Source organism: Chiloscyllium plagiosum, chromosome 11, assembly GCF_004010195.1.
Source record: "Chiloscyllium plagiosum isolate BGI_BamShark_2017 chromosome 11, ASM401019v2, whole genome shotgun sequence".
Classification (NCBI taxonomy): domain Eukaryota; kingdom Metazoa; phylum Chordata; class Chondrichthyes; order Orectolobiformes; family Hemiscylliidae; genus Chiloscyllium; species Chiloscyllium plagiosum.
Genome location: NC_057720.1, coordinates 4,637,202 through 4,660,384, shown reverse-complemented (window position 1 = coordinate 4,660,384; position 23,183 = coordinate 4,637,202). Strand labels below are relative to the sequence as shown.

General features: G+C 43.2%; 1 protein-coding gene across 1 annotated transcript; it reads right to left on the bottom strand.

Moving 5' to 3' along the window:
• Nucleotides 1-6,775: 6,775 nt before the first annotated feature.
• On the bottom strand, nt 6,776-22,371 carry LOC122554697 (di-N-acetylchitobiase-like). The gene is made up of 7 exons (XM_043700075.1): nt 22,174-22,371; nt 20,161-20,299; nt 16,404-16,612; nt 13,531-13,702; nt 13,347-13,444; nt 8,834-8,995; nt 6,776-7,060 (listed from the first exon to the last, which is right to left on the bottom strand). The coding sequence occupies exons 1-7, from the start codon at nt 22,369-22,371 to the stop codon at nt 6,875-6,877; spliced, it is 1,164 nt and encodes a 387-aa protein (XP_043556010.1). The 3' UTR covers nt 6,776-6,874.
• Between the last annotated feature and the right edge of the window lie 812 nt (nt 22,372-23,183).

Here is a 23,183-nt window from a genome sequence, read left to right as displayed (position 1 = left end):
GATGAAGGGTCTGACTACGTAAGAAGTAAGGAGAATTTCACAGAGGGAACTTCCTGTCTGAAAGGAACCTCTAATTGTCGCGTGTACTGCAATACAGTGAAAAGCTTTGCTTCTGAGCAGCACAGGCAGATCATAGTAAGCAGGGAGGTACAGAACAAAGGTTGTGAAAAAAACGTAGACAAAGGCATACAACATAAGTTGTGAAAGGCATGTGCTAGGTGACATCAACATTAGCAAGATCAGCATTATTTGAGGCTAGACAGTCCAGTCAGCAGTCTAATAAAGACTGGGAAAAAGCTGTTCCTGAACCTGCTGCAGTGTGTGTTCAAGTATCTCCTGCCTGACAGAAGAGGTTGTGGGAGAGCATTATTGGGGTAAGAGGAATCTTTGAAGATGTTGGCAGCCTTTCCACAGCAGCAAGCCATGTAAATGGAGACCATGGATAGAAGGTTGGCTTCCATGATGGTCTGGGCTGTGCAGAGCAACTTTGGAGTTTCTTATGGTCCTGGGCAGAGCAGTTGCCATACCAGGTCATTATGCACCCAGATGTTACGCTTTCAATGGTGAAAATGGTGCAGATAATACAAAGATAAATGGAGAGGCAGATAGTATTGAGGAGGTGGGGAGGCTGCAGAAATACTTAGGTAGGTTAGGAAAGTGAGAGCAAAGAAGTGGCAAATGGAATACAATGTGCAGAAGTGCAAGGTCACGCACTTTGGTAGGAAGAATAGAGGCATGGATTACTTTCAAAATGGTGAGAAAATTCAGAAATCTGAAGTGCAGAGAGATTTGGGAGTCCTAGTCCAGGTTTTTCTGAAGATACATTTGCAGGTTGTGTTAGTCGTTAGGAAGACAAATACAATGTTGTCATTCATCCCCAAAGGATTGGAATATAAAAGTAGGGATGTACTTCTGAGGCTTTATAAGGCTCTGGTCAGACCACGTTTACATTATTGTGACCAATTTTGGGTCCCCTTCCTCAGGAAAGATATTTTGGCCGTGGAGCAACTTCACAGAAAGTTCATGAAAATGATCCCAGGGATGAAAAGCCTAACATATGACGAGCGTTTGAGCACTCTGGGACTATACTTGATGGGGTTTAGAAGGATGAGGAGGGATCTGATTGAAACTTACAGAACAGCCTGGACAGAGTGGGAAGATGTTTCCATTCGCAGGAGAAATGCGAACCTGAGGGTAGAGCCTGAGATTAAAGGGAAGATCTTTTACAACGGAGCTAAGGAGAAACCTCTTTAGCCAGAGAGTGATGAAGCTGTGGAATTCATTTCCACAGAAGGCTGTGGAGGCAGGTCATTGTGCGTATTGAAGACTGAGATAGATAGGTTCCTGAAAAACCAATTAGCCATGTTTGAATCATGGAGCAGTCTCAATTGGCTGAATGGCCTAATTTCGGCTCCTATGTTTTATGGTATTATCTCTAGAAGTTGGTTAGGACCATTAAGACATGCCAAATGTCCTGAGCCACCTCAGAGAGAAGAGGTGAGGTTGTGGGTGTTGGAACTCTTGCTTTGAAAGGTGTTGGAACCAAAGTTCTTGATTATTTAAATGGCAGAGGTAGGTTGAGTCTTGATAAGGAAAGTGAGGAGTAAAAGGTTATTCGAGATGGATAGCAATGTGGAGTAATCAGATCAGCCAGGCTCTTTTTAATGCCAGAACAGGGTCAAATGACTGAGTGGCCTCCCCTTGCTCCTCATTCATATGTTTGAATCTCTAGATATATTGTATGCATTGCTTATGTGAAGATTGGAAGTGCTGACAATGCTGGCACTAATGAGAAAGAGTCCATTTTAGTTTGTTTGTAATCAGCAGCCACATTTTGAGATGTCTAGGGCTTTCATCAACCCTGGATCATTAGTGACCACAGCTTCTGTGCTGGATGTGGCTGATCGGCCACTTTTTGGAATTTACATATTCTTTTTTGAAGTTGTCAGCAAATCTGGGGATGTTTATGGTTTCGTGTTATGCTGTCATTTATTGTTTTTAGGGTCAAGGGTGTGGTGCTGGAAAAGCACAGCAGGTCAGGCAACGTCCAAGGAGCAGGAGAATTGACGTTTTGGGCCTGAGCCCTTCACCAGGAATGTGGGCCGGGGGGCACTGCGAGATAAATGGGTGGGGGTGGGGCTGATGGGAAAGTAGCTGAGAATGTAACAGGTGGATGGAGGTGGGGAGAAGGTGATCAGTCAGAGAGGAGGGTGGAGCGGACAGATGGGAAAGATGATGGACAGGCCAAGAAGGCGGTGCCGAGTTGTATCTGTTGCACCCGGTGTTGTCTCCTCTACATGGGGGAGACAGGACGCCTTCTTGCGGATCATTTCAGAGAACATATCTGGGATACCCGCACCCACCAACCCAACGCCCTGTGGCTGAACACTTCAACTGCCCCTCCCACTTCATTAAGGACATGCAGGTCCTGGGCCTCCTTCATCACCAAACCGTTACCACCCAACGCCTGGAGGAACAGCACCTCGGGTGGGGGTCGGGCAGATGGGAAAGTAGCTGAGAATGTAACAGGTAGATGGAGGTGGGGAGAAGGTGATCAGTCAGAGAGGAGGGTGAAGCAGACAGATGGGAAAGATGATGGACAGGCCAAGAAGGCGGTGCCGAGTTGGAGGCTTGGGACTGGGATAAGGTGGGGGGAGGGGGAAATGGGGAAACTGGTGAATTCCTCATTAATCCCATGTGGTTGAGGGTCGTAAGGCGGAATATGAGGTGCTCTTCCTCCAGTCGTCGGGTGGTTAGATGGAGGAGGCCCAGGCTCTGCATGCCTTGATGGAGTGGGAGGGGGAGTTGAAGTGTTCAGCCTCGGGGTGGTGGGGTTGGTTGGTGCGTATGTCCCAAAGATGTTCTCTGAAATGATCCGCAAGTTGGCATCCTGTCTTCCTGATGTAGAGGACACCACATCAGGTGCAACGGATATAGTGGATGACATTTGTGGAAATACAGGTAAATTTCTGTCGGATGTGGAAGAATCCTTTGCGGCCTTGAATGGAGGTGAGGGAGGATGTGTGGGCACAGGTTTTGTGCTTTTTGTGGTGGCAGGGGAAGGTGCCAGGATTGTGGTGTGGACTGGTGGATCTGTCAAGACAGTCACGGAGGGAATGGGCTCTCCGAAATGCTGATCGGGGTGGAGAGGGAAATACATCCCTCATGGTCTGTTTGTAGGTGGCGGAAGTGGCGGAGGATGATGCAATGTATATGGAGGTGGGGATGGTGTAACTGTGAAGATAATTCCCCACTTCTTCCTCCGCTACATCAATGACTGTATCGGCGCTACCATGTGCTCCCACAAGGCGTTCGAACAGTTCATCAACTTCAATAAAGCTTTTCACCCCATCCCCAAATTCACCTGGACCATCTCTGACATCTCCCTCTCCTTCCTGAACCTCTCCATTTTCATCTTCAGCGACTGACTAACCACAGACAGCTACTACAAACCCACCGCCTCCCACAGCTACCTAGACTACACCTCCTCCCACCCCAAATCCAATAAAAACGCCATCCCTTATTACCAATTTTTCAGCCCCCGCCACATCTGTTCCCACAATGACCAATTCCACCATAAAAAATCTCAGATGGACTCCTTTTTCAAAGACTGCAATTTCCCATCCCATATGGGCGATGATGCCCTCCAGCATATCTCCTCCATTTCCCGCACTTCCACCCTTAAACCCTTCCCAATGCCACTAGGACAGTAAATCCTGATCCTCACCTTCCATACCTCAAACCTCCGTATACATCACATCATCCTCCACCACCTACAAACAGACCCCACCATTAGGGATATATTTCCCTCCCAACCCTTATCAGTATTTCAGAGAGACCATTCCATCTGAAACTCCATTGTCAGAACTCACCACCCTCCCCCCAACACCAACCAAACCATACCTCACTCCTGGCAACTTCCTCTGCCACCACAAGAAGTGAAAAAACTGCATCCACACTTCCCCTCCGCCCAAGGCCCCAAGGGAACCTTCCACATCTGACAGAAATTTACCTGTACCTCTACCAATGCCATCTGCTGTATCCGTTGCACCCGGTGTTGTCCCCTCTACATGGGGGAGACAGGACGCCTTCTTGCGGATCATTTCAGAGAACATCTCTGGGATACCCGCACCCACCAACCCCACCGCCCCGTGACTGAACACTTCAGCTGCCCCTCCCACTCCATCAAGGACAAACAGGTCCTGGGCCTCCTTCGTCACCAAACCGTTACCACCCGATGCCTGGAGGAACAGCACCTCATCTTCTGCCTTGGGACCCTGCAACCACACGGGATCAACGTGGATATCACCAGTTTCCTTATTTCCCCTCCCCCCACCTTATCCCACTCCCAAGCCTCCAACTTCTGGGATTTACATATTAATGAACCAAAACTTGCAACCCATTCTAAAAGATGAAAGACTTAACAAACCAGGTATGTTCAATATATCTCTATATGACATTGTAATCTTCTGCTATAAATTCTGTGTCTCACGATCTTATACTTCATAACCACCTGATGAAGGAGCAGCGCTCTGAAAGCTAGAGCTTCCAAATAAACCTGTTGGGCTATAACCTGGTGTTGTGTGATTTTTAACTTTGTCCATCCCAGTCCAACACTGGCTTCCCAACATCATGATCACCATTACAACAGACACACATGTGACCAAGACAAACTGTGAATTTTTCATGTTGGCAATGACGTGTGGGTAAGTGATTGACTAAGGACCATTACACGGATGAGCTAACATCAGCTGAATTTAACTGGCTGGTTGGTTTGCAACATGGAGTAATGGCAACAGTATAGATTCAACTCCTGAGGTTACCAACGAAGGACTCTCCTTCTCAACCTCTCCCTCACCTGAGGTGCGGGTGACCCTCAGCTTATACCATAATCAGTTCTCTTCCTCTATTGAGAAAGTAGCCCAAAGATCTTGGAGGACAATGGTAACTTTAATAGTGCAAAGATTAATTCAATGAGAAATCTTAAGATCAGAATATTTTACATTTACACAATTCCCTCTGAGAAACACAATTAAACTCTTACTTCGGAAATAGCATTTTATTTGTGAGACATGTTTATGTAATTTAAAAAATATAAATATATTTACTCACAAGGTGGTGACATCACTCATGAGGCCAGCATTTATTGCCTACCCCTAATTGCCCAGAGGGTAGTTAAGAGCTTGCTTTGAGCCTGCAGTCACATTGAAGTCAGACCAAGGGTAATATTTGACATTCTCCGAGATAAATTAGTGTTTTTCTTTTAATAACAATAGTTATACAGAATCCTTGCATGCAGAAACATGCCATTCAACCCATTGGGTCTGCACTGACGTTCCAAACAGAATCACACTCAGATCTCCAGCTTATCCCCATAACTCTGCATTTCCCTTGGCTGACCTACCTAACCTACACATCCCTGCACACTATAGGCAATTGAACATGGCCAATCCACCTAACCTGCACAGCTTTATACTGTGGGACGAAACTGGAGCACCTGGAGAAAACCCACACAGAATGTGCAAACACACAGAGGCCTCCACACAGAGGCCCAAGGCTGGAACTGAACTAGGTCCCTGGCGCTGTGAGGTAGCAGTGCTAACCACTGAGCCGCATGGTTACATGGATACTATTAGACTGGCATTTTACTGAATTCCAATTTCACCACCTGCCACGGTGGGTTTGAAACCTCCCGATTGTAGGTTTGCTAGCGCAGTGACAATACCACTACACCACCACCTCCCCAAGTTGACTTTTAGGAATAGACAACTGTATGGCACACAAGAGATTTAAAATTCAAATAATTACAGCATTTGGGGTTTGATAATTAAGAAAGAAGGTTATTTACATTGCTTGGTGAAGAAACTAAAAGTTCAATGTTGTCAATGTTCAAAATGATGACCGTCCGCAAAGTAAAATCATAAAATGGAAAAGTCAAAATTTAAGTTGTGAATAAAGTAGGCCGCACTGGAATAGAACACCAATGAAAAGGGTGAATTGTTTACTGAGTTTGAAGTAGCTCATGACTTCAAGTTTTAACCTACACTGTTAGTAATTACAATAAAAAGGTGTTTTTCCTCCATTCATAGATGAGGGCATCACTGCCCAGGCAGCATTTATTACCCATTCCTAATAGCCCAGAGGGCAGTTAAGAGTCAACCACATTGCTGTGGGTCTGGAATCATGTGTAGGCCAGACCAGGTAAGGACAGCAGTTTTCTGCCCTAAAGGACATTAGTGAACCAGGTGGGTTTTTTCTCCCAATGGATTCACGGTCATCATTAGAGTCATAGTGCCAGATTTCTTTTTAAATTGAATTCAAATTCCACCATCTGCCGTGGTAGGATTTGAACCTAGCTCCCTTGGATCATTAGCCTGGGTCTCTGGTCCAGCAGTAATACTGCTAGGCCATCACCTGCTCCAATAAAAATTTCTACAGATTTTGACTGAAGTGATTTAATCTTGCAACCAAAGCTGCAGTCCTAAATTTGCTTCCATTGGCTAACAATACCATTGATAAGTGGAAATGTTAATGCTTATTCCTGGATCATCCTCCAGGTGCTCTGGTTTCCACTCATAATTCAAAGATGTGCAGATTAAGTGCATAGGCCATGCTAAATATCCCATAGTGTCCAGGAATGTGTAGGCTAAATGGATTAGCTACGGGAAATGCAGGGTTACAGGGATAGTGTATGTGGGTAGGTTTGGGTGGGATGCTGTTCAGAGGGTTGGTGTGACTCGATGTGCTGAATTACCTGCTTCCACACTGTCGGCATTCTATGACTATTTTGCCTTTTTTTAAAAAGCTGTGTTCACTTGTAAAATAAAAGATTTATTTTATGTGGATCGTAGATGATTTCAGTTTGACACTTCACTCATTCGGAAATTAGGGCATCCCACATCTCTTTTGTCTGTGCTGCTGTTGTGGGGTTTGCACCGTAGTTTAGGAAATTTCCAATCCATACACCAATGCCACGAAGTTTTAATTTCTTCACGATAGATGATTTCAATGAAATGCTATCTGGATCGTCATACCAAACCTCGTGGTGTGTATTATTAACCTGCAAAAAACAAAGCCAACGAGAGTTACACAGGGGAGGTTTAGGCAACAAATACTGGCCTAGCCAGTGACACTCACATCCCATGAGTGCATAAAACACCCTCCTTTGTAACAGCTTATGAAAACCACTGCACTCTTACTTATACTGTGGTGAAGCATCTTACAGTCCAACAGTAGTGTCCCTGCCTCTAAGCCAGAAGACAAGGTTTGCTACTGAGGTGTGTCATAACATTTCTGAACCGCTTAATTAAAAATACCTAGTACTGTATACTCTGCAATGTGCTTTTTGCACATTTACATTTTTAGAAATAAAATCAGAAAGTAATACTCAAAAATGATAGTCACTAATTCTTCATTGAGATCACAGGATTTTGAATGAGAATAAATGTCAACTCCTTTAATTCTTCAAATTACTAAAATTGGCAAAAGTAATGAAAGTATTTGGCTGAAGATTGGGGTAGAGTACAAATAACTGAATAAGTGGCTAATGCTGGTAAAATAATTTTCATCTAACTGAATTAGCTACAAGTTTGACAAATTTCAACTAATTAGATAACAATGATGGTTACTGAGCGACACATTTTCAATTGTCTTAAACAGATGTGTCCAACAGAGTTAGGCCCACATGATTCAAGATTCCTGGCACTGGGATAAGGGGTGAATGTCAATGCGGATCATAAGCCTATAGCGTGCCATCCTGGTCCCCCAGTGCTCTCCTCTCCCCGCTGTGCCAACCCCTCACTCTCAGGTATACTCTTGTGTCCCCCTCACCCCTAGGTTTTTGAGGAGAGAGTCTGATCACCTTTTCAAGGATTCATGGTGCCCAGCATTCTTAGCTCAAGTATGAAAATCCAGCTCAATACAACGACATTCTTTGGTCTTGATTTAAGAACAAAACAATCTGCATTCATATAGTGCCTTTATTAGTAATATAGTGTAGTATTTCTTAGCTGAAAATGTGTTGCTGGTAAAGCACAGCAGGTCAGGCAGCATCCAAGGAACAGGAGAATTGACTTTCGGGCATAAGCCCTTCATCAGGAATGCCCGAAACGTCGATTCTCTTATGCCCGAAACGTCGATTCTCCTGTTCCTTGGATGCTGCCTGACCTGCTGTGCTTTACCAGCAACACATTTTCAGCTCTGATCTCCAGCATCTGCAGACCTCACTTTCTCCTGTAGTATTTCTTAGAACACTATCCATAAAAACCTGACATCGAGACACCTTAAGGAAATGTTAGGATAATGACTAACTGCTTGATCAAAGACTGATGTATGAAATAATGCATTGAAGATGGAAAGGAAAATAGGATTAAAAAAGGGATTTCTAGACCCTAAAGTCTAGGAAGCCAAGCTATGCAAGGCTATAGGCCAAGTGATGTAAAAGGGATTAGAATAGTCAGGTGGTTGTTTTGACAGGCACAGATATGATGGGCTGAAGGGCTTTTTTCTGTGCTGTCGACCTCTATGACTATATGTTACCAATAACAACAATCTTTCCTCAGCCACTCAATATCTCTGTTACTTCGCTGTGCCTGGCTCAATATTTTGGAACTCTGTCACTAACAGCTCTCTAGGTCTCCTTCCATTCCCTGGATTGCAGCAATTCAGAAAGACACCACCTTCTTCGGGGACAATTAGGGACAATAAATATTGTTCCAGCCAGCCATTGTCCACGTACATGAGTATATAAAGGAAATGAAACACTGCAATGTTCACATTCTACAAGTCAAATTGAAATACACAGCCTCCACATTGCTTTGATGGATAGTCTTACCATGTAGATATAGTAGGGGGCTTTATGGTCATCATCCCAGTATCTGCCACTAAGTGATTTCGGCAGGTGTCTCATGATCTCCTTGTACGGTATCCAACGGCTGGCTCGAAAGCTGCAACTGGATTTACTGAAATGGAACACTGTCAAATCACATCTACCAGCCTGAAAAGTACAAAAAGAGCAACAACACTTGTGAATAGAGTTCCTGTGGTTCCTTCAAAAATGCAGAAACAGTGAGATTATTTTTAAAAATGCCAGACAATTTAAGATATTAAAAGGCATATAATTTCTAATGAAGAACTCAATTAGGCCAGGAGAATGGACAAAGAAGTAGCAGATGAAATGCAAGTGAAGAAGAGAGGCAAAAACTATTTTCTAAATGGGGAAAGGCCTCAGAAATCTGAAGCACAAAGGGACTTCGGAGTACTAGTTCAGGATTCTCTTAAGGTTACCCTGCAGATTCAGTTGGCAGTTCGGAAGGCAATTGCAATGTTAGCATTAATCTCGAGAGGGTTAGAATACAAAAGCGGAGGTGTACTGCTGAGGCTATCTCAGACTCTGGTTACATTGCATTTGGAATATTGTGGTTTGGAATATTTGTGCATGCTGTGTGCCAGGAAGGATGTTCTGGCTATGCAGGGGATCCAGAGGAGGTTTACAAGAATAATCTGGGGAAGAAGGGCTTGTCATAGGAGGAACGGTTGAGAAGTCTGTACTTGATAGAGTTCAGAAGGATGAGAGGGGATCTGACTGAAACTTACAGAATACTGAGAGGCCTGGATAGAGTGGACATCAAGAAGGTGTTTCCACTCAAAGGGGAGATGAGGACCCGAGATTACAGCCTCAAAGTAAAGGGACAACCCGTTAGCATTGAGATGAGGAGGAGGAATTTCTTCAGCCAGAGGGTAGTGAACCTGTGGAACTCATTGCCGCAGAGGGCTGTGGGGGCCAAATCATTGAGAGTATTTAAGACAGTGATCGATAGGTTTTTGATGAGTAAGGGGATCAAGGCTTACAGGGAGAAGGCAGGAGGATGGGATTGAGAAACACATCAGCCAGGTCCCCTGGAGTTTCTGATTGATAGTCTAGTGATAACACCACTCGGCCATTGCCTCCCCTTCATCCAAAGTTGACTACTGCTGTGGTTCTGTGTGCTAGCTGTCTCTCTGAACTCCCTGGATTGCAAAACCATGTGCTTCTTTCCATGAAGGCAACTTGTCATTGGCCTTAACCGTTAGCTGCCATCCTCTCCCCTCAGGCAGCCACTGCGTGACCTCCTTTACCCAGGAGGCAGGGAGGCAACACATCATTGGATTCTTACCTGTACATGCAGAAATGCTTTTTTCTTCTTTATTTGTTCACAGGATTTGTTCATGGCATGGTAACTCAGTGGTTAGCACTGCTGCCTCACAGTGCCAGGGATCCGGGTTTGGAGTTTGCACATTCTCCCCATGTCTGTGTGGGTTTCCTCTGGGTGCTCTGTTTCTTCCCACAGTCCAAAGATGTGCAGGTTAGGTGGAATGGCCATGCTAAATTGTCTGTAGTGTCCAAGGATGTACAGACTAAGTGGGTTAGTCATGGCAAATGTGGGGTTACATGATGGGGGTGGGTCTGGATGGGATGCTCTTCAAAGAGTCAGTGTGGCCTTCTTCTACACTGTCGGGATTCTGTGAATCTGTGGTTCGATTTGGGCATCACCAGCAAGGTCAGCGTTTGTTGGCCATTCCTCATTGCCTTTGAACCCAACTGGCTCGTAGGGGTCATTTTGGGGGCCTGGAGCACATATAGGACATTGTAGGTGAGGATGGCAGAATTAAAACCATAAATCTGAAGAAACAGGAACAGGAGTAGGTCATTCAGCAACTCAAACCTACCCCACCATATGATAAGATCATGGCTCGCATCCAATTTCTTTCCCTTTCCTTTCATAAAGCACATTAGTGAACCAGTGAACAATATCTGTTCCCCTCTCAAATTTCTTATCACTCTACATCTTCCAAATCTTCCCTGACCTCCCTATGAAACCTCTATTGTACTCCCATGAGCAGCCCATATTTTCATAATCAAAGGTCTCTTCTGTACTACTTGCTTAGTTCTTCTAGACTCTTTGGTGGTCACCAACTCCCTCAAAATAAACAGAACAACATTACTGAAGTAGATTAGGTTATCTACAGTGTGGAAACAGGCCATTCAGCCCAACAAGTCCCCACCAATCCTCCGGAGAGTAACCCACCCTGACCAATTTCCCTCTGACTAATGCACCTGACACTATGGGCAATTTAGCATGGCCAATTCACCTAACCTGCACATCTTTGGATTGTGGGAGGAAACCGGAGCACCCAGAGGAAACCTATGCAGACACAGGGAGAATGTGCAAACTCCACTCAGTCACCCAAGGCAGGAATCAAACCTGGGTCCCTGGCACTGTGAGGTTGCATTGCTAACTACTGAGCCACCATGCCGCCCTCAAGTCGTCCCCAGACAAGCTTACAAATGAAAACTATTGGGTTGTTTTAACATATAAATGTCCTGGCTGAACAGTTACAGATAAATTAGCTTCACTGTTTTATTTGCCTCAAGGAAGCACTGACAAGGCTGGACATAACCATAACATGGAACTCCTATTCTGAGTTTTCTGGAGTCAGTAATCAATTTTTAAGTTACATCTTTTTTTTCTTATTCTTAAAAAATATTCAAAATGGTGCCAGATCATGGCAACAGTGGAAAAGCTTTTCACTACTGTTTTTCTCACTGGAAAATACACATGACAACAAAATCATTCATTCATTCAATATCTAAGTCAAATGGATACAACTGAAAAATGAGTGTAAATATCAAAGAAATTAATGGAGAAGGAAGCAAAATTTTGAAAACATTAAAAGATTTTCAAGAAGAAGTCACAGTTCTTAGGATTAGAGGGATCAAAGGATATGGGGAGAAACCTGGAACAGGGTATTGAATTGAAATGTCAGCCAAGATTTTATGAATAACAGAGAAGGCTCGAGGGGCCAATGGCCTACACTTCCTTTTTTCTATGTTTTCATGAAAGCAAGTTAGCCAACGTAAAATCTGTATTTGCAGTATTATATTTTATGTTGCTCAAAAAATGCATAACCTACAGTCAATCCATGTAAGATTCTGTAAATCCCACTTTCGAAATAGAACCAGTTTGACTCAAAATTGGGACAGAGATAGACTTTAACCTCACACCTTTAATGCATTATCTGAACCGAGGTGACACATTTTGTTAGAAAATCTGAAGTTATCTTGAAAATGTGACTTAAAAGGAGTTCTGGAATTTACATACTAATGAACCGAAACTGGCAAAATTATTCTAAAAGATGAAATAGTTAATCTAAGTTTGTTTACTATATTGCAATTGCTTGATACTGTAACATTTTGCTATAAACTCTGTGTCTTCCAGTCCTGCTTCACAACCACCCGATGAAGAAGCAGCGCTTCGAATGCTAATGTTTCCAAATAAACCTGTTGGACTCAGCTAACAATGGGATCTTGACCAGATGGGCCATTGGGCTGAGAAGTGGCAGATGGAGTTTAATTCAGATAAATGCGAGGTACTGCATTTTGGGAAAGCAAATCTTAGCAGGACTTATACACTTAATGGTAAGGTCCTAGGCAGTGTTGCTGAACAAAGAGACCTTGGAGTGCAGGTTCATAGCTCCTTGAAAGTGAAGTCACAGGTAGATAGGTTAGTGAAGAAGGCATTTGGTATGCTTTCCTTTATTGGTCAAGGTATTGAGTACAGGAGTTGGGAGGTCATGTTGCAGCTATTCAGGACATTGGTTAGGCCACTGTTGGAGTATTTCGTGCAATTCTGGTCTCCTTCCTATCGGAAAGATATTGTGAAACTTGAAAGGATTCAGAAAAGATTTACAAGGATGTTCCCAGGGTTAGAGGATTTGAGCTATTGGGAAAGGCTGAATAGGCTGGGGCTGTTTTCCCTGGAGTGTCGGAGGCTGAGGGTGACCTTGTAGAGGTTTATAAAATCATGAGGAGCATGGATAGGATAAATAGACAAAGTCTTTTCCCTGGGGTGGGGGAGTCCAGAACTAGAGGGCATAGGTTTAGGCTGAGAGGGGGAAGATATAAAAGAGACGTAAGGGGCAACTTTTTCACGCAGAGGGTGGTACGTGTATGGAATGAGCTACCACTGGAAGTGGTGGAGGCTGGTACAATTGCAACAGTTAAAAGGCATCTGAATGGGTATATGAATAGGAAGGGTTTGGAGTGATATGGGCCAGGTGCTGGCAGGTGGGACTAGATTGGGTTGGTATATCTGGTCAGCATGGATGAGTTGGACTGAAGGGTCTGTTTCTGTGCTGTACATCTCTATGACTCTAAAACCTGGTGTTGTATGATTTTTAACGGAAAAAAAATAGACTATTCCAAAATACAAGTAGACACCCTGAATGAACATCAGAGGGATATATTAGACATAATCAAATTTCAAACTGATTTCTTGTGCAAGGTAAACTAATCATTTTAGCCTTACCTCAAGGAAGCGCTGGCAAGTATAGTCATAACCATACCAGGGAACTCCCATTAGGAGTTTCTTGGAATCAATACCTAGATTGATATAAGCTGAGAGACCTAAAGGGGAAAAATTAATGACAGTTTTAGATCAACATTGATGCAGGATGGGTAAACCCTGAACCAGAAAGTGATTTAGTACATACCTGCTAATGTCTTGTTATAGGGCGCATTTGGCTTTGCAAGACAATCACCTAGCGTTCTACGTTCTATGTCAAATGACATCACAAATAAGAAGTCACAGGCATTTGCAATTGCTGTGTAATCAAAACATCGACCAATTTTACAATGCGGAGACCAAGGTACGTTAAATGTGACCTAAAGTAGAAAAATAACAAGAAATTAATTTCTTCTAAGGGAATGAGATGAAATCAAGCATATACATCTGAGTTACTCACTGCAGGACTCCAACAGCAGGTCAGAGGCTAGGAATATCTATGGCAGAGCCTGCCCACCATCTACCAGGCACAAGTCAGGAGTGTGTTGGAATGCTCCCCACTTGCCTGGATGGGTGCAGCTCCAACAACACTCAAGAAGCTCAACACCATCCAGGACAAAGCAACCCGCTTGATTGGCACCACATCCACAAAATTCCACTCCCTTCACCACCAACACTCAGTAACAGCACAGTATACTATCCACAAGATGCACTGCAAAAATTCAGCAAAGATCTTTACATAACACTTTCCAAGCCATGATCACTTCCATTGAGGGGGACAAGGGCAGCAAGAACACCACTCTCTGCAAATTCCCCTCCAAGCTACTCACCATCCTGACTTGGAAATATATCGCTGTTCCTTCACTGTCACTGGGTCAAAACCCTGGAATTCCCTCCCTAATGCCACTGTGGGTATTCCTACATCACATGAACTGCAGCAGTTCAGAAAGCACCACTTTCTGAAGGAGAATTAGGGATGGACATTAAATTCTGGCCCAGCCAGCGACACCCATATCCTATGAATGAATAATAAAAAATATAGTGGCTACAAAAGCATGTCAGAGGCTGTGAAATCTGTGGCATTTATCTCCTGGCTCTATAAAGTCTGTCCCACCACCTATGAGGCACAGATCAGGGGTGTGATGGATAATTTCTTCATGCCTGATTGAGTTCAGTTCCTCAAAACTACTCAGTATAAAGCAGCGAAATTGGCTGCTACTCTACCAGTCATAACTATTAGGTAAAAACAAGGACTGCAGTTGCTGGTAACCAGTAAGGCAACTAAGGTTATGGTGAAAAGGCAGGAAAGTTGAGGATTATAAGATCAGCCATGAGCTCACTGAGTGGCAGAGCACACTTGATGGGCTGAATGGCTTGATTGTGCTCCTATGTTTTATGGCAACATCCTTTCAGGCTGAACATTCTTGATCATCATAATTCACTATATTCTAAACAAATCTCCTCTTCTAATCTCTAGCACATTTGGCAATTACCTAAGGGCTGTTTTCACTGGTTACTAGCCCACATACTACTGGTTACACTTTCTACTCATTGATGTTATCAAAACATTTTGCATATTGAACATTTTTTGGCATCTCCACTTTCCTCACAACTCTTAATTCCCTTACTAATTAAAACTCTGTCCATCTCAGCCGTGAATATATATATAATGATCCAGCTTCAACAGCCCTCTGCAGCAAAGATTCACTCTGAGAGGAAAAAAAAATTCCTCCTCATCTCGGTCTAAAATAAACAACAACTTATTCTGAGATGATGCTCCCTGGTCCTAGAATCTCTCACAAGCAGAAATACCCAGTCGAGTCCCCTAAGAATCTTGTATGTTTTAATAAAGTCACTTCTTATTCTTCTAAACTCCAATCAGTACATGCCAACTTATTCAAACTCTCTTCTTAAGACTGTCCCTCCATACCTGACATCAGCCTTGTGAACCGTCTCTAGACTGCTTCCAGTGTCAGTACATTTTTCGTTACTTATGGGAACCAAAATTGTCCACAATATTCCTGTAATCTAACTAACGACAGAGATACAAGTAGAAATTGCTGGAAAAACTCAGAGGTCTGGCAGCATCAGTGGAGAGAATCTGAGTTAACATTTCAGATTGAGTGACCCTTCCTCAGAACAGATGGTCTAACTACTGCTTTGTATAATTTTAGCAAAGATTACCTACTTGAAGTGCTCCAGCCTGAAATGTTGATTTTCCTGCTCCTTCAGATGCTGTCTGACCTGCTGTGCTTTTCCAACAGCACACTCTCAACTCTGATCTCCAGCATTGGCAGACCTCACTGTCTACTACCTACTTTTATACTCAATAACCTTTTAAATAAAGATCAGCATTCCAGTTCCTTCTCTAATAACTGCTGAATTTGGATGCTAACCTCTTGTGATTTATGCACAGGACTTCTCAAATCTCTCTGTTCTGTTGGTGGTAGCTCTAATTGTAACTGTGAATACAGAATAAATAACTCTCAAAGAACAGTCACAAGCACAGTGGGCCAAATGGGCTCCTCCTGTGTTGTATAATTCTTGTGTAAAAGTTATGGTTTCACGCATTCCGTCCCAGGAAGCTGAGCTGAAATTTATTTATATAATTCTGAACTGTAAGGGCTAATCTGCTGAAAATTCAGTTTAAGATTAGATTCCCTACAGTGTGGAAACAGGCGCTTTGGCCCAACAAGTCCACACTGACCCTCTGAAGAGTAACCCATCTGGTCCTACTTCCCTCTGACTAATGCACCTAACACTACAGGCAATTTTAGCACAGCCAATTCACCTGATCAGCACATCTTTGGACTGTAGGAGGATACCCACATAGAGAGAAGGTGCAAACCCCACACAGTCACCCGAGGCTAGAGTTGAACCTGGGACCTTGGTGCTGTGAGGCAGCAATGCTAACCACTGAGCCACCATATTAAGCTATTTCAAACTGAACTATCTAAGCAGCCTTGTACTGTGACAATGCATTAATAAACAGCAGCCAGATATAATCTTACTTATCCAGAAAAAAGTGTCACGGTTCATGCTAATTAAATAGAAACCATGTCAAAGTAATGGCTCTTTTACCTGAGATCCTGGTATTTCCCGATGGAAGATGTGTGCAGTTTCCTGAACCAAGTGGGGCAATGCGTGATAATTTTCAGATCCAGGTTTAAGGACATCCCACATTTCCAAATTGATGCCATCCATAAAATGCTTTCTTGCAAGCAGCACTTTTTTTTTGATCCACTTTGCTCGCTTCCTTCGATTTATCAGGTTCTGCTGCGATATAGTTGCTGGTGAAGCATTAAGAAAGAGCAACAGGTATTTATAAGATAAAGTCAATGTACTGTAACCAGACCATAGGGCTTCTCATGAATTAGAGAAAGACAATGGGTGTTGGTTTAATCTGAGGGTCACCACGCCTCAGGCAAGGGGAGAGATTGAGAAGGAGAGTCCTTCATGGTAACCTCAGCCAAAGTGGGAATTAAACCCATGCTGCTGGCATCACCAACCAGCTATCTAAACCCATGCTGCTGGCATCATTTGCACAACAGACAGCCCCAAACTCTGAAAGAATTGCAAATATGAAGTCGATAGAAGTTTACAAATTTATGAAAGGCTTGAATAGAATGGATAATCAGTGTCTTTTTTTCAAGGTTGGAAATGTCACTTGTTAGGGCACATAGTTTAATGTAAAGGGGGGATTCTTTAAAGGAGATGTGAGAGGCATGTTTTTTCACACAGAGTGTGGTAAGTGCCTGAAATGCACTGAGAGGAAGTGGTAAAGCATGTAGAATAATAACGTTTAAGAGGCATCATGACAGGTACATGAATAGGCAGGGAATAGAGGGACTCAGATCGCATAGAGGCAGAAGGTTTTTAGTTTAGAAAGATATCATGTATCAGCACAATCTTGGTGGGCCGAATGGCCTATTCCTGTGCTGTACTGTCCTATGTTGTTCTTAGATAGTAGTCAAGGAAGATCTCCCTGGTAGCTGAATTTACATTGTGCCTTCCACAGTCTAAGAATCTCCTTCAAAACAAGAGAATTATTTCTAAAGTATAATGACTGATATCTTGTTCGCAGATATTGTATCTATTTATCCCCAGCAAGGGGCCATGAATAGGAAGTTAGGTAATCAAGAGGGATCAGTTTATTGTTTTATTGGTGTTAGATGAGGAAAAAATGTTGCCTAGGGCACCCCAAGAACTTCCCGTTCTTCGTAAAATTGTGCCATTGGGGCCTTCTATGTGCACCTCAGCAGAGGGTGTTCAGTATTTCATCAGAAATGCAGCACTCCCTCAGTGCTGCACTAAATGTAAAGTCCCAGGGTAAACCCAACCTTCTGACCTAGAAGAGATATTTAAACAGTAAAGTGATCTTGATTTCTAATGGGAGTTTGCATATCATGTGACCTGTGTCTACGTATTCCAAACTACAAGGTCACCAAGACTTCCAATAGTCTCCTTTAAAAAATGGCTCAACCTATCTGACTCTATACTTTGGACAGCAACTGATTTCTTTATAACTTCATAACAGTTAAGAGGAAGCTTTATCATAACAGTTCATAAGACATTACCTTTTAATATTTCTGCATTTTTAATTGTAGCCTGAAATGTGTAAAGAGAAAACAGATTTTTTTTTAATTCATGGGATGAGGGCTTTGCTGGCTTGGACAGCATTCATTGCCCAACCCTAATTGCCCAGAGGGCAGTTAACAGTCAACCACATTGCTGTGGGTTTTGGAGTCACATGTAGATCAGACCAGGTAAGGATAGCACTTTCCTTCCCTAAAGGACATTAGTGAATCAGATTTTATTTCCCCAACAATTGATAATGGATTCATGGTCATCATTGGACTTTTAACTCCAGGTGTTTATTGAATTCTGATTCCACCATTTGCCACGGCAAAATTTGAACTCTGATCCCTAGGATATTGCCTGGGTCTCTGGATTAACAGTCCAGCAACAATATCACTAAGCCATTGCTTCCCCAATAGAAGGAAGGGATTGCTGCATTTTTAAAAAAGCAAATAGTCTGACACTCATTGTAAGCGTTGTTTACACAACTGCTTGTTCAAGCACTGGGCAAGTCTAGTTGTAGATGAGCTCGAGCCAAGGAGTATGTACAACAGAGTTTTGGCTGGCAATGAGCTGCTGACTGGTCTAGCACTGCTGACCCATTTTTGATAACAAGGACCTTTTGCCTGCTAACAACTATGTTAGTGATTCCCAGATAGTTGTGTGTGAGAATACTTGGGCAGACATCATTGGACCTCTAGAAAAGAATGAGCAGTAAAAACTCCTCAAGTCTGATAAAAGCTATTTTACTTCCTCCTATCCAGTCACCCTATGCCTCTTGCAAACAAGTGAAAGCCCCTAGAGAAAGGAGGTTGAGGAGTAGCAAGTCCTGACAAGCCAGAAGGTGCATCTCAGCAAACCCTGGAATAGGAACCATATTAACTGCCTTCCTAATACTTCCCTCTGCCCATGCCACCCAGATATGTTTCTCTGTCTGTATCTGACTGTATTGGTATATAGAGGCAATTTTACAAGGGGGGTTAGAGTTTTAACCTTTAGAGTTAAATGCCAATAGTTCATAATTGTTTACCTGTAGCTGAAATCTATTTGTTTGCAATAAATGTCAACTTGTGTTCAGTACAGAAAGCAGACCCTTGCTTTATGTCAATATGGGTCTAAAATGCAAATAATTTGGGGAACTTTGCATCGTTTTATGAAATGTATGACAATTAGTGTGACTCTGAGAGTAGCAGGACTTGGATATCCAGGGTACAATCCCAATGAGGCGTGACAATTTTGTAACATTTCTCACTTCTCAACATTGAGAAATTACACAAACCACAGACCATGATTATTCATCTATTATTTTTGGTAGGTAGAATATTTGCTCAGAATTAATGAGCATTGACTGAGTATTCAACCCTCTTCCAGTGTCTCAATTTATCCAATTATATTTCTATTCTAATCTAATCTAATCTAATCTAATCTAAATCTAATCTAATCTAATCTAATCTATTCCTTTTGGTGCCATCCAACTTTCATGTTAATGCATCTCTGGTGTTCTCATTAACCACAGCAATGGGGTTGATTCGAAATGACTGCCTGGCCAATTCAATAAGGACAATAAATGCTGGCCTAGCCAGCAATGCTCACATTCCATAATTGAATTTAAAAGCTATTATTAACTTCCAGCCACTCCTGCCTCAGTGCTCACACACCCAGCAAAGACCTCAAACTTGACAGGAAAGGTGCAAAACAAAACATACAGGAGTGGCCAATCCCCAGCAATAATGGAGAAAAGCCACTCTGGAGTTCACTGTAAGTGTAAAAGCAAAATTAAACATGAAGGATATTTCAACTAGAGCATTCACACCGAATTAATCCCCACTGTGAAATTTCTTGTCTTTTTTTATATAAGATTTTGATCTCATATTACTTCATGGCAATCTAAACTGGAAGAGACAAAACAGGGAGGTTGCAATATTGTTGAACAAGTTTGCAGAGATATTTTCCATTATAAACATGTACAGAGGAATTGGTAAGTAGAAACATGAAGTGCAAATGTGTGGAAAAATTAGACAATGGGAAGTAATGCTTTGCAGACAGAAAAGATGCGTCATTGTGAAATTTTTAATACATTGCACAGAATAATTTGCAACTGTTGTATCAAAGCTGGGGAGGAATGTATGGAATGTTAAGGGAAGACAAATTAGAATTGCTAAGAAAACTCTGCACACTGTGTTCCTTTATAAGACTGTTGTAATGAGGCTGGCATTTTGTGAGGATTTGATTTTTTCTTTTTTGTGATAAAATTAGTTACCTTTCAGGACAACTCGAACATGATTTGCATGAGCATGACACAATAGCTCACGGTCATACTTTCCAAAGGCAACAATTGTCGTGACCTTTGACCAGTCGTAATGTTTCCAATCCATTCCTCCACTATCAAAGACAACGACCTGTTACAAAAATAAGGCAGTCAGTCGAAGAAATGACATGAAACAACATCAATCTTTCTTCAAAATAAATAACATTATCCACGCTCCGGTAACAGACCAGGAAAGGGATTGAGTCTGCAGGTTATTTGCTGAATCCCTTGTGACCACACTGTCCACTGAGCAACATTACCCTGAACCTCAGCAACTACTGAACAGTTACATTGTCATTTTACACTAAGGTTTGTCCTAAGATCTATTAAATTGTATGCACTTTAATCCAAACCAGAATCTCAGGTTGACAAAAGCTGAGGTGAAGTCACAATTTTATTACGTGACCCCCAAGATTCTTAACTGGTGCTTCAGGGTCAATATTCTGTGAAAACAGCAAGCCTCAACTATGGTATTAAGCTGTCATTGTAAGATCACACATCATTTACGAGTTTACATCTCAGAATATTTTTTTAAAGAAAGGATTTAATTGGTGCTGCATTTATAATCATAGCACAGACAATGACTGTCTCCAAGCAGAAAGAATCTAACCATCACACCTTATCATTCAATGGCATTGCCACTGCTGAATCCCACATTATCACCATTCTGGGAGATACCTTTGACCTAAAACTGGACATGCCAGTTTGTCCAGCATCGGCAGTCCTCACTTTCTCCATGCCATACAAAAGCGGGTTAAAGCTATGAATTCTGTGGTTAGGAATTCAACAAAAGTGTCCATTATCCAGAAGGCAGAAGTCAGGAGTGTGCTGGAATACTCCCTACTTGTTTTGGTAGGTGCAGCTCCAACAACACTCAAGAAGCTGGACACCATCCAAGACAAAGCAGCCCCCACTTGAGTGGTACCTATCACATTCAGCATCCCATCACTGGACACTCAGTAGCAACAATGTGTACTATCTACAAGACACACAGCACAAATTCACCAAGGCTCCTCCAATAGCACCTTTCAAACCCTTGACCACTTACATCTAGAATGACAAGGGCAGAAGATATAGGGGAACACCACCACCTGCAAATTCCCCTCCAAGCCACTCACCATCCTGACTTAGAAGTATATCACTGCTGCTTCAGTGTCACGGGGTAACAATCCTGGAACTCCCTCCCTCAGGGCATTGTGGGTCAACCTACAGCAGCAGTTCAAGAAGGCAGCTCATCCCCCAGCTTCTCAAGGCCAGCTAGGGACAGGCAAGAAATGCCCAGGTAGAGATGTCCACACCCCATGAACTTTGAAAAGTATTATTTAAAATATCTTGGGTAAATATTCTGTGCAAACAGCAATCCTGATCCATGGGATTAAACTGCCAGAATGGATCACACTTCATTCCAGAGGCTGTACATCAGGGACACCGTTTAACAGAAATCTTTTCCTGCTGCTGCTGCCCTTGTTAAAATATCTTTGCACTGCTCAGTTTTCCCGAGGCTCCTGTTTCACACAGGCTGGAACTAGAGCAAGTTGCACACTTTCCCATCTGGATTGGAGAGAATTTGATCCTCTCTGCATCCCAACAAGGATCTGAGCTAGTCCAGCTCCCCCTGTCCCTGAGCAGGACTCAGCCCCTCAGCCTGGACCTGACCCTTGGTTTGTTTCAAGGAGCCTTCTCCAGTCTGGATCCCCCAGGGCCCGGAGTGGAGCTGGAGCCTGACTGGGAGGGACACTGTTCCCCAGCCGAAGCCAGGCCAGCCCCGGGGAGGGAAAGAACATCCTCCAGAGGAGAATCTCTCCCAACTCACACAACAGAGCGGGGGCTGGGGAGAGGAGCAGCAGCACACGGGGAGAGACAGGAGCTCCCATCCCAATACTCCATTCCAAGTGTTGCTGCTCAATGGCCTTCAAAAGACAACTTCCAGGCAACCAGAGAATTGAATGGTTTGCAAATACCTACCTCGACTTGGTACTGATGGTCGGCGGGCAGAGGCTGGCACAGATTCAGGGATGGACACGGACACCTGGTCAAGGAACCAGCCCCGGAGCTTGGGCGGATCCCCAGCGCCAGCACCGCCAGAAACTGCACCAAAACCAAACTCCAGCGCATCCTCTCGGCCGGAGATGAAGATCCATCAGACACAGTGAGCTGCTTCATTTATACCGAGTGTCATGTGAGTGATGATGCCGCCTCCTGGCTCTCTCTATCTCTATCTCGGTTTGTGTGATAACAGGAAAATGTTGACGCATCCTGGCAAATGTAACTTTGTAGAGAAGTTCTCCCCCGTATTCCATGTCCTGAACAACATTCAATCATTTATGAAGCTTTGACCATCTTTTAGGCAACATTGCTCCTGGGAAAAGGAAAATCGCTTTATATCTGCCTGCTGTTTAAGAGTCACTTCTTAACATTGGCTTCTTATCCCTCAGCCTCTATTCAATACTTCCTTTTTCCAAAATACAGCGCTATATTAACCAGCTCAAACCCTGTCCGTCATCTACAGCTCACACTGAAAACAACAAATGCTGGAGATCACAGCGGGTAAGGCAGCATCCATGGAGAGAGGGCAAGCTAACATTTCGATTCTGGCAATTCTTCATCAGAGCTGAAGTGAAATTGTGTTATCGAGCTGTACAGCACGGAGACAGACCCTTCGGTCCAACTCGTCCAAGCCAACCAGATATTCCAACCCAATCTAGTCTCATTTGCCAGCATTTAGCCTCTATCCATCCAAACCCTTCCTATGCATATACCCATCCAGATGCCTTTTAAATGTTGCAATTGTACCAGCCTCTACCACATCCTCTGGCAGCTCATTCCATACACGTACCACTGTGTGAAAACATTGCCTCTTCGGTCTCTTTTATATCTTTCCCCTCGCACCCTAAATCTATGCCCTCTAGTTCTGGACTCCCTGACCCCAGGGAAAAGACTTTGTCTATTTATCCTATCCATGCCCCTTATGACTT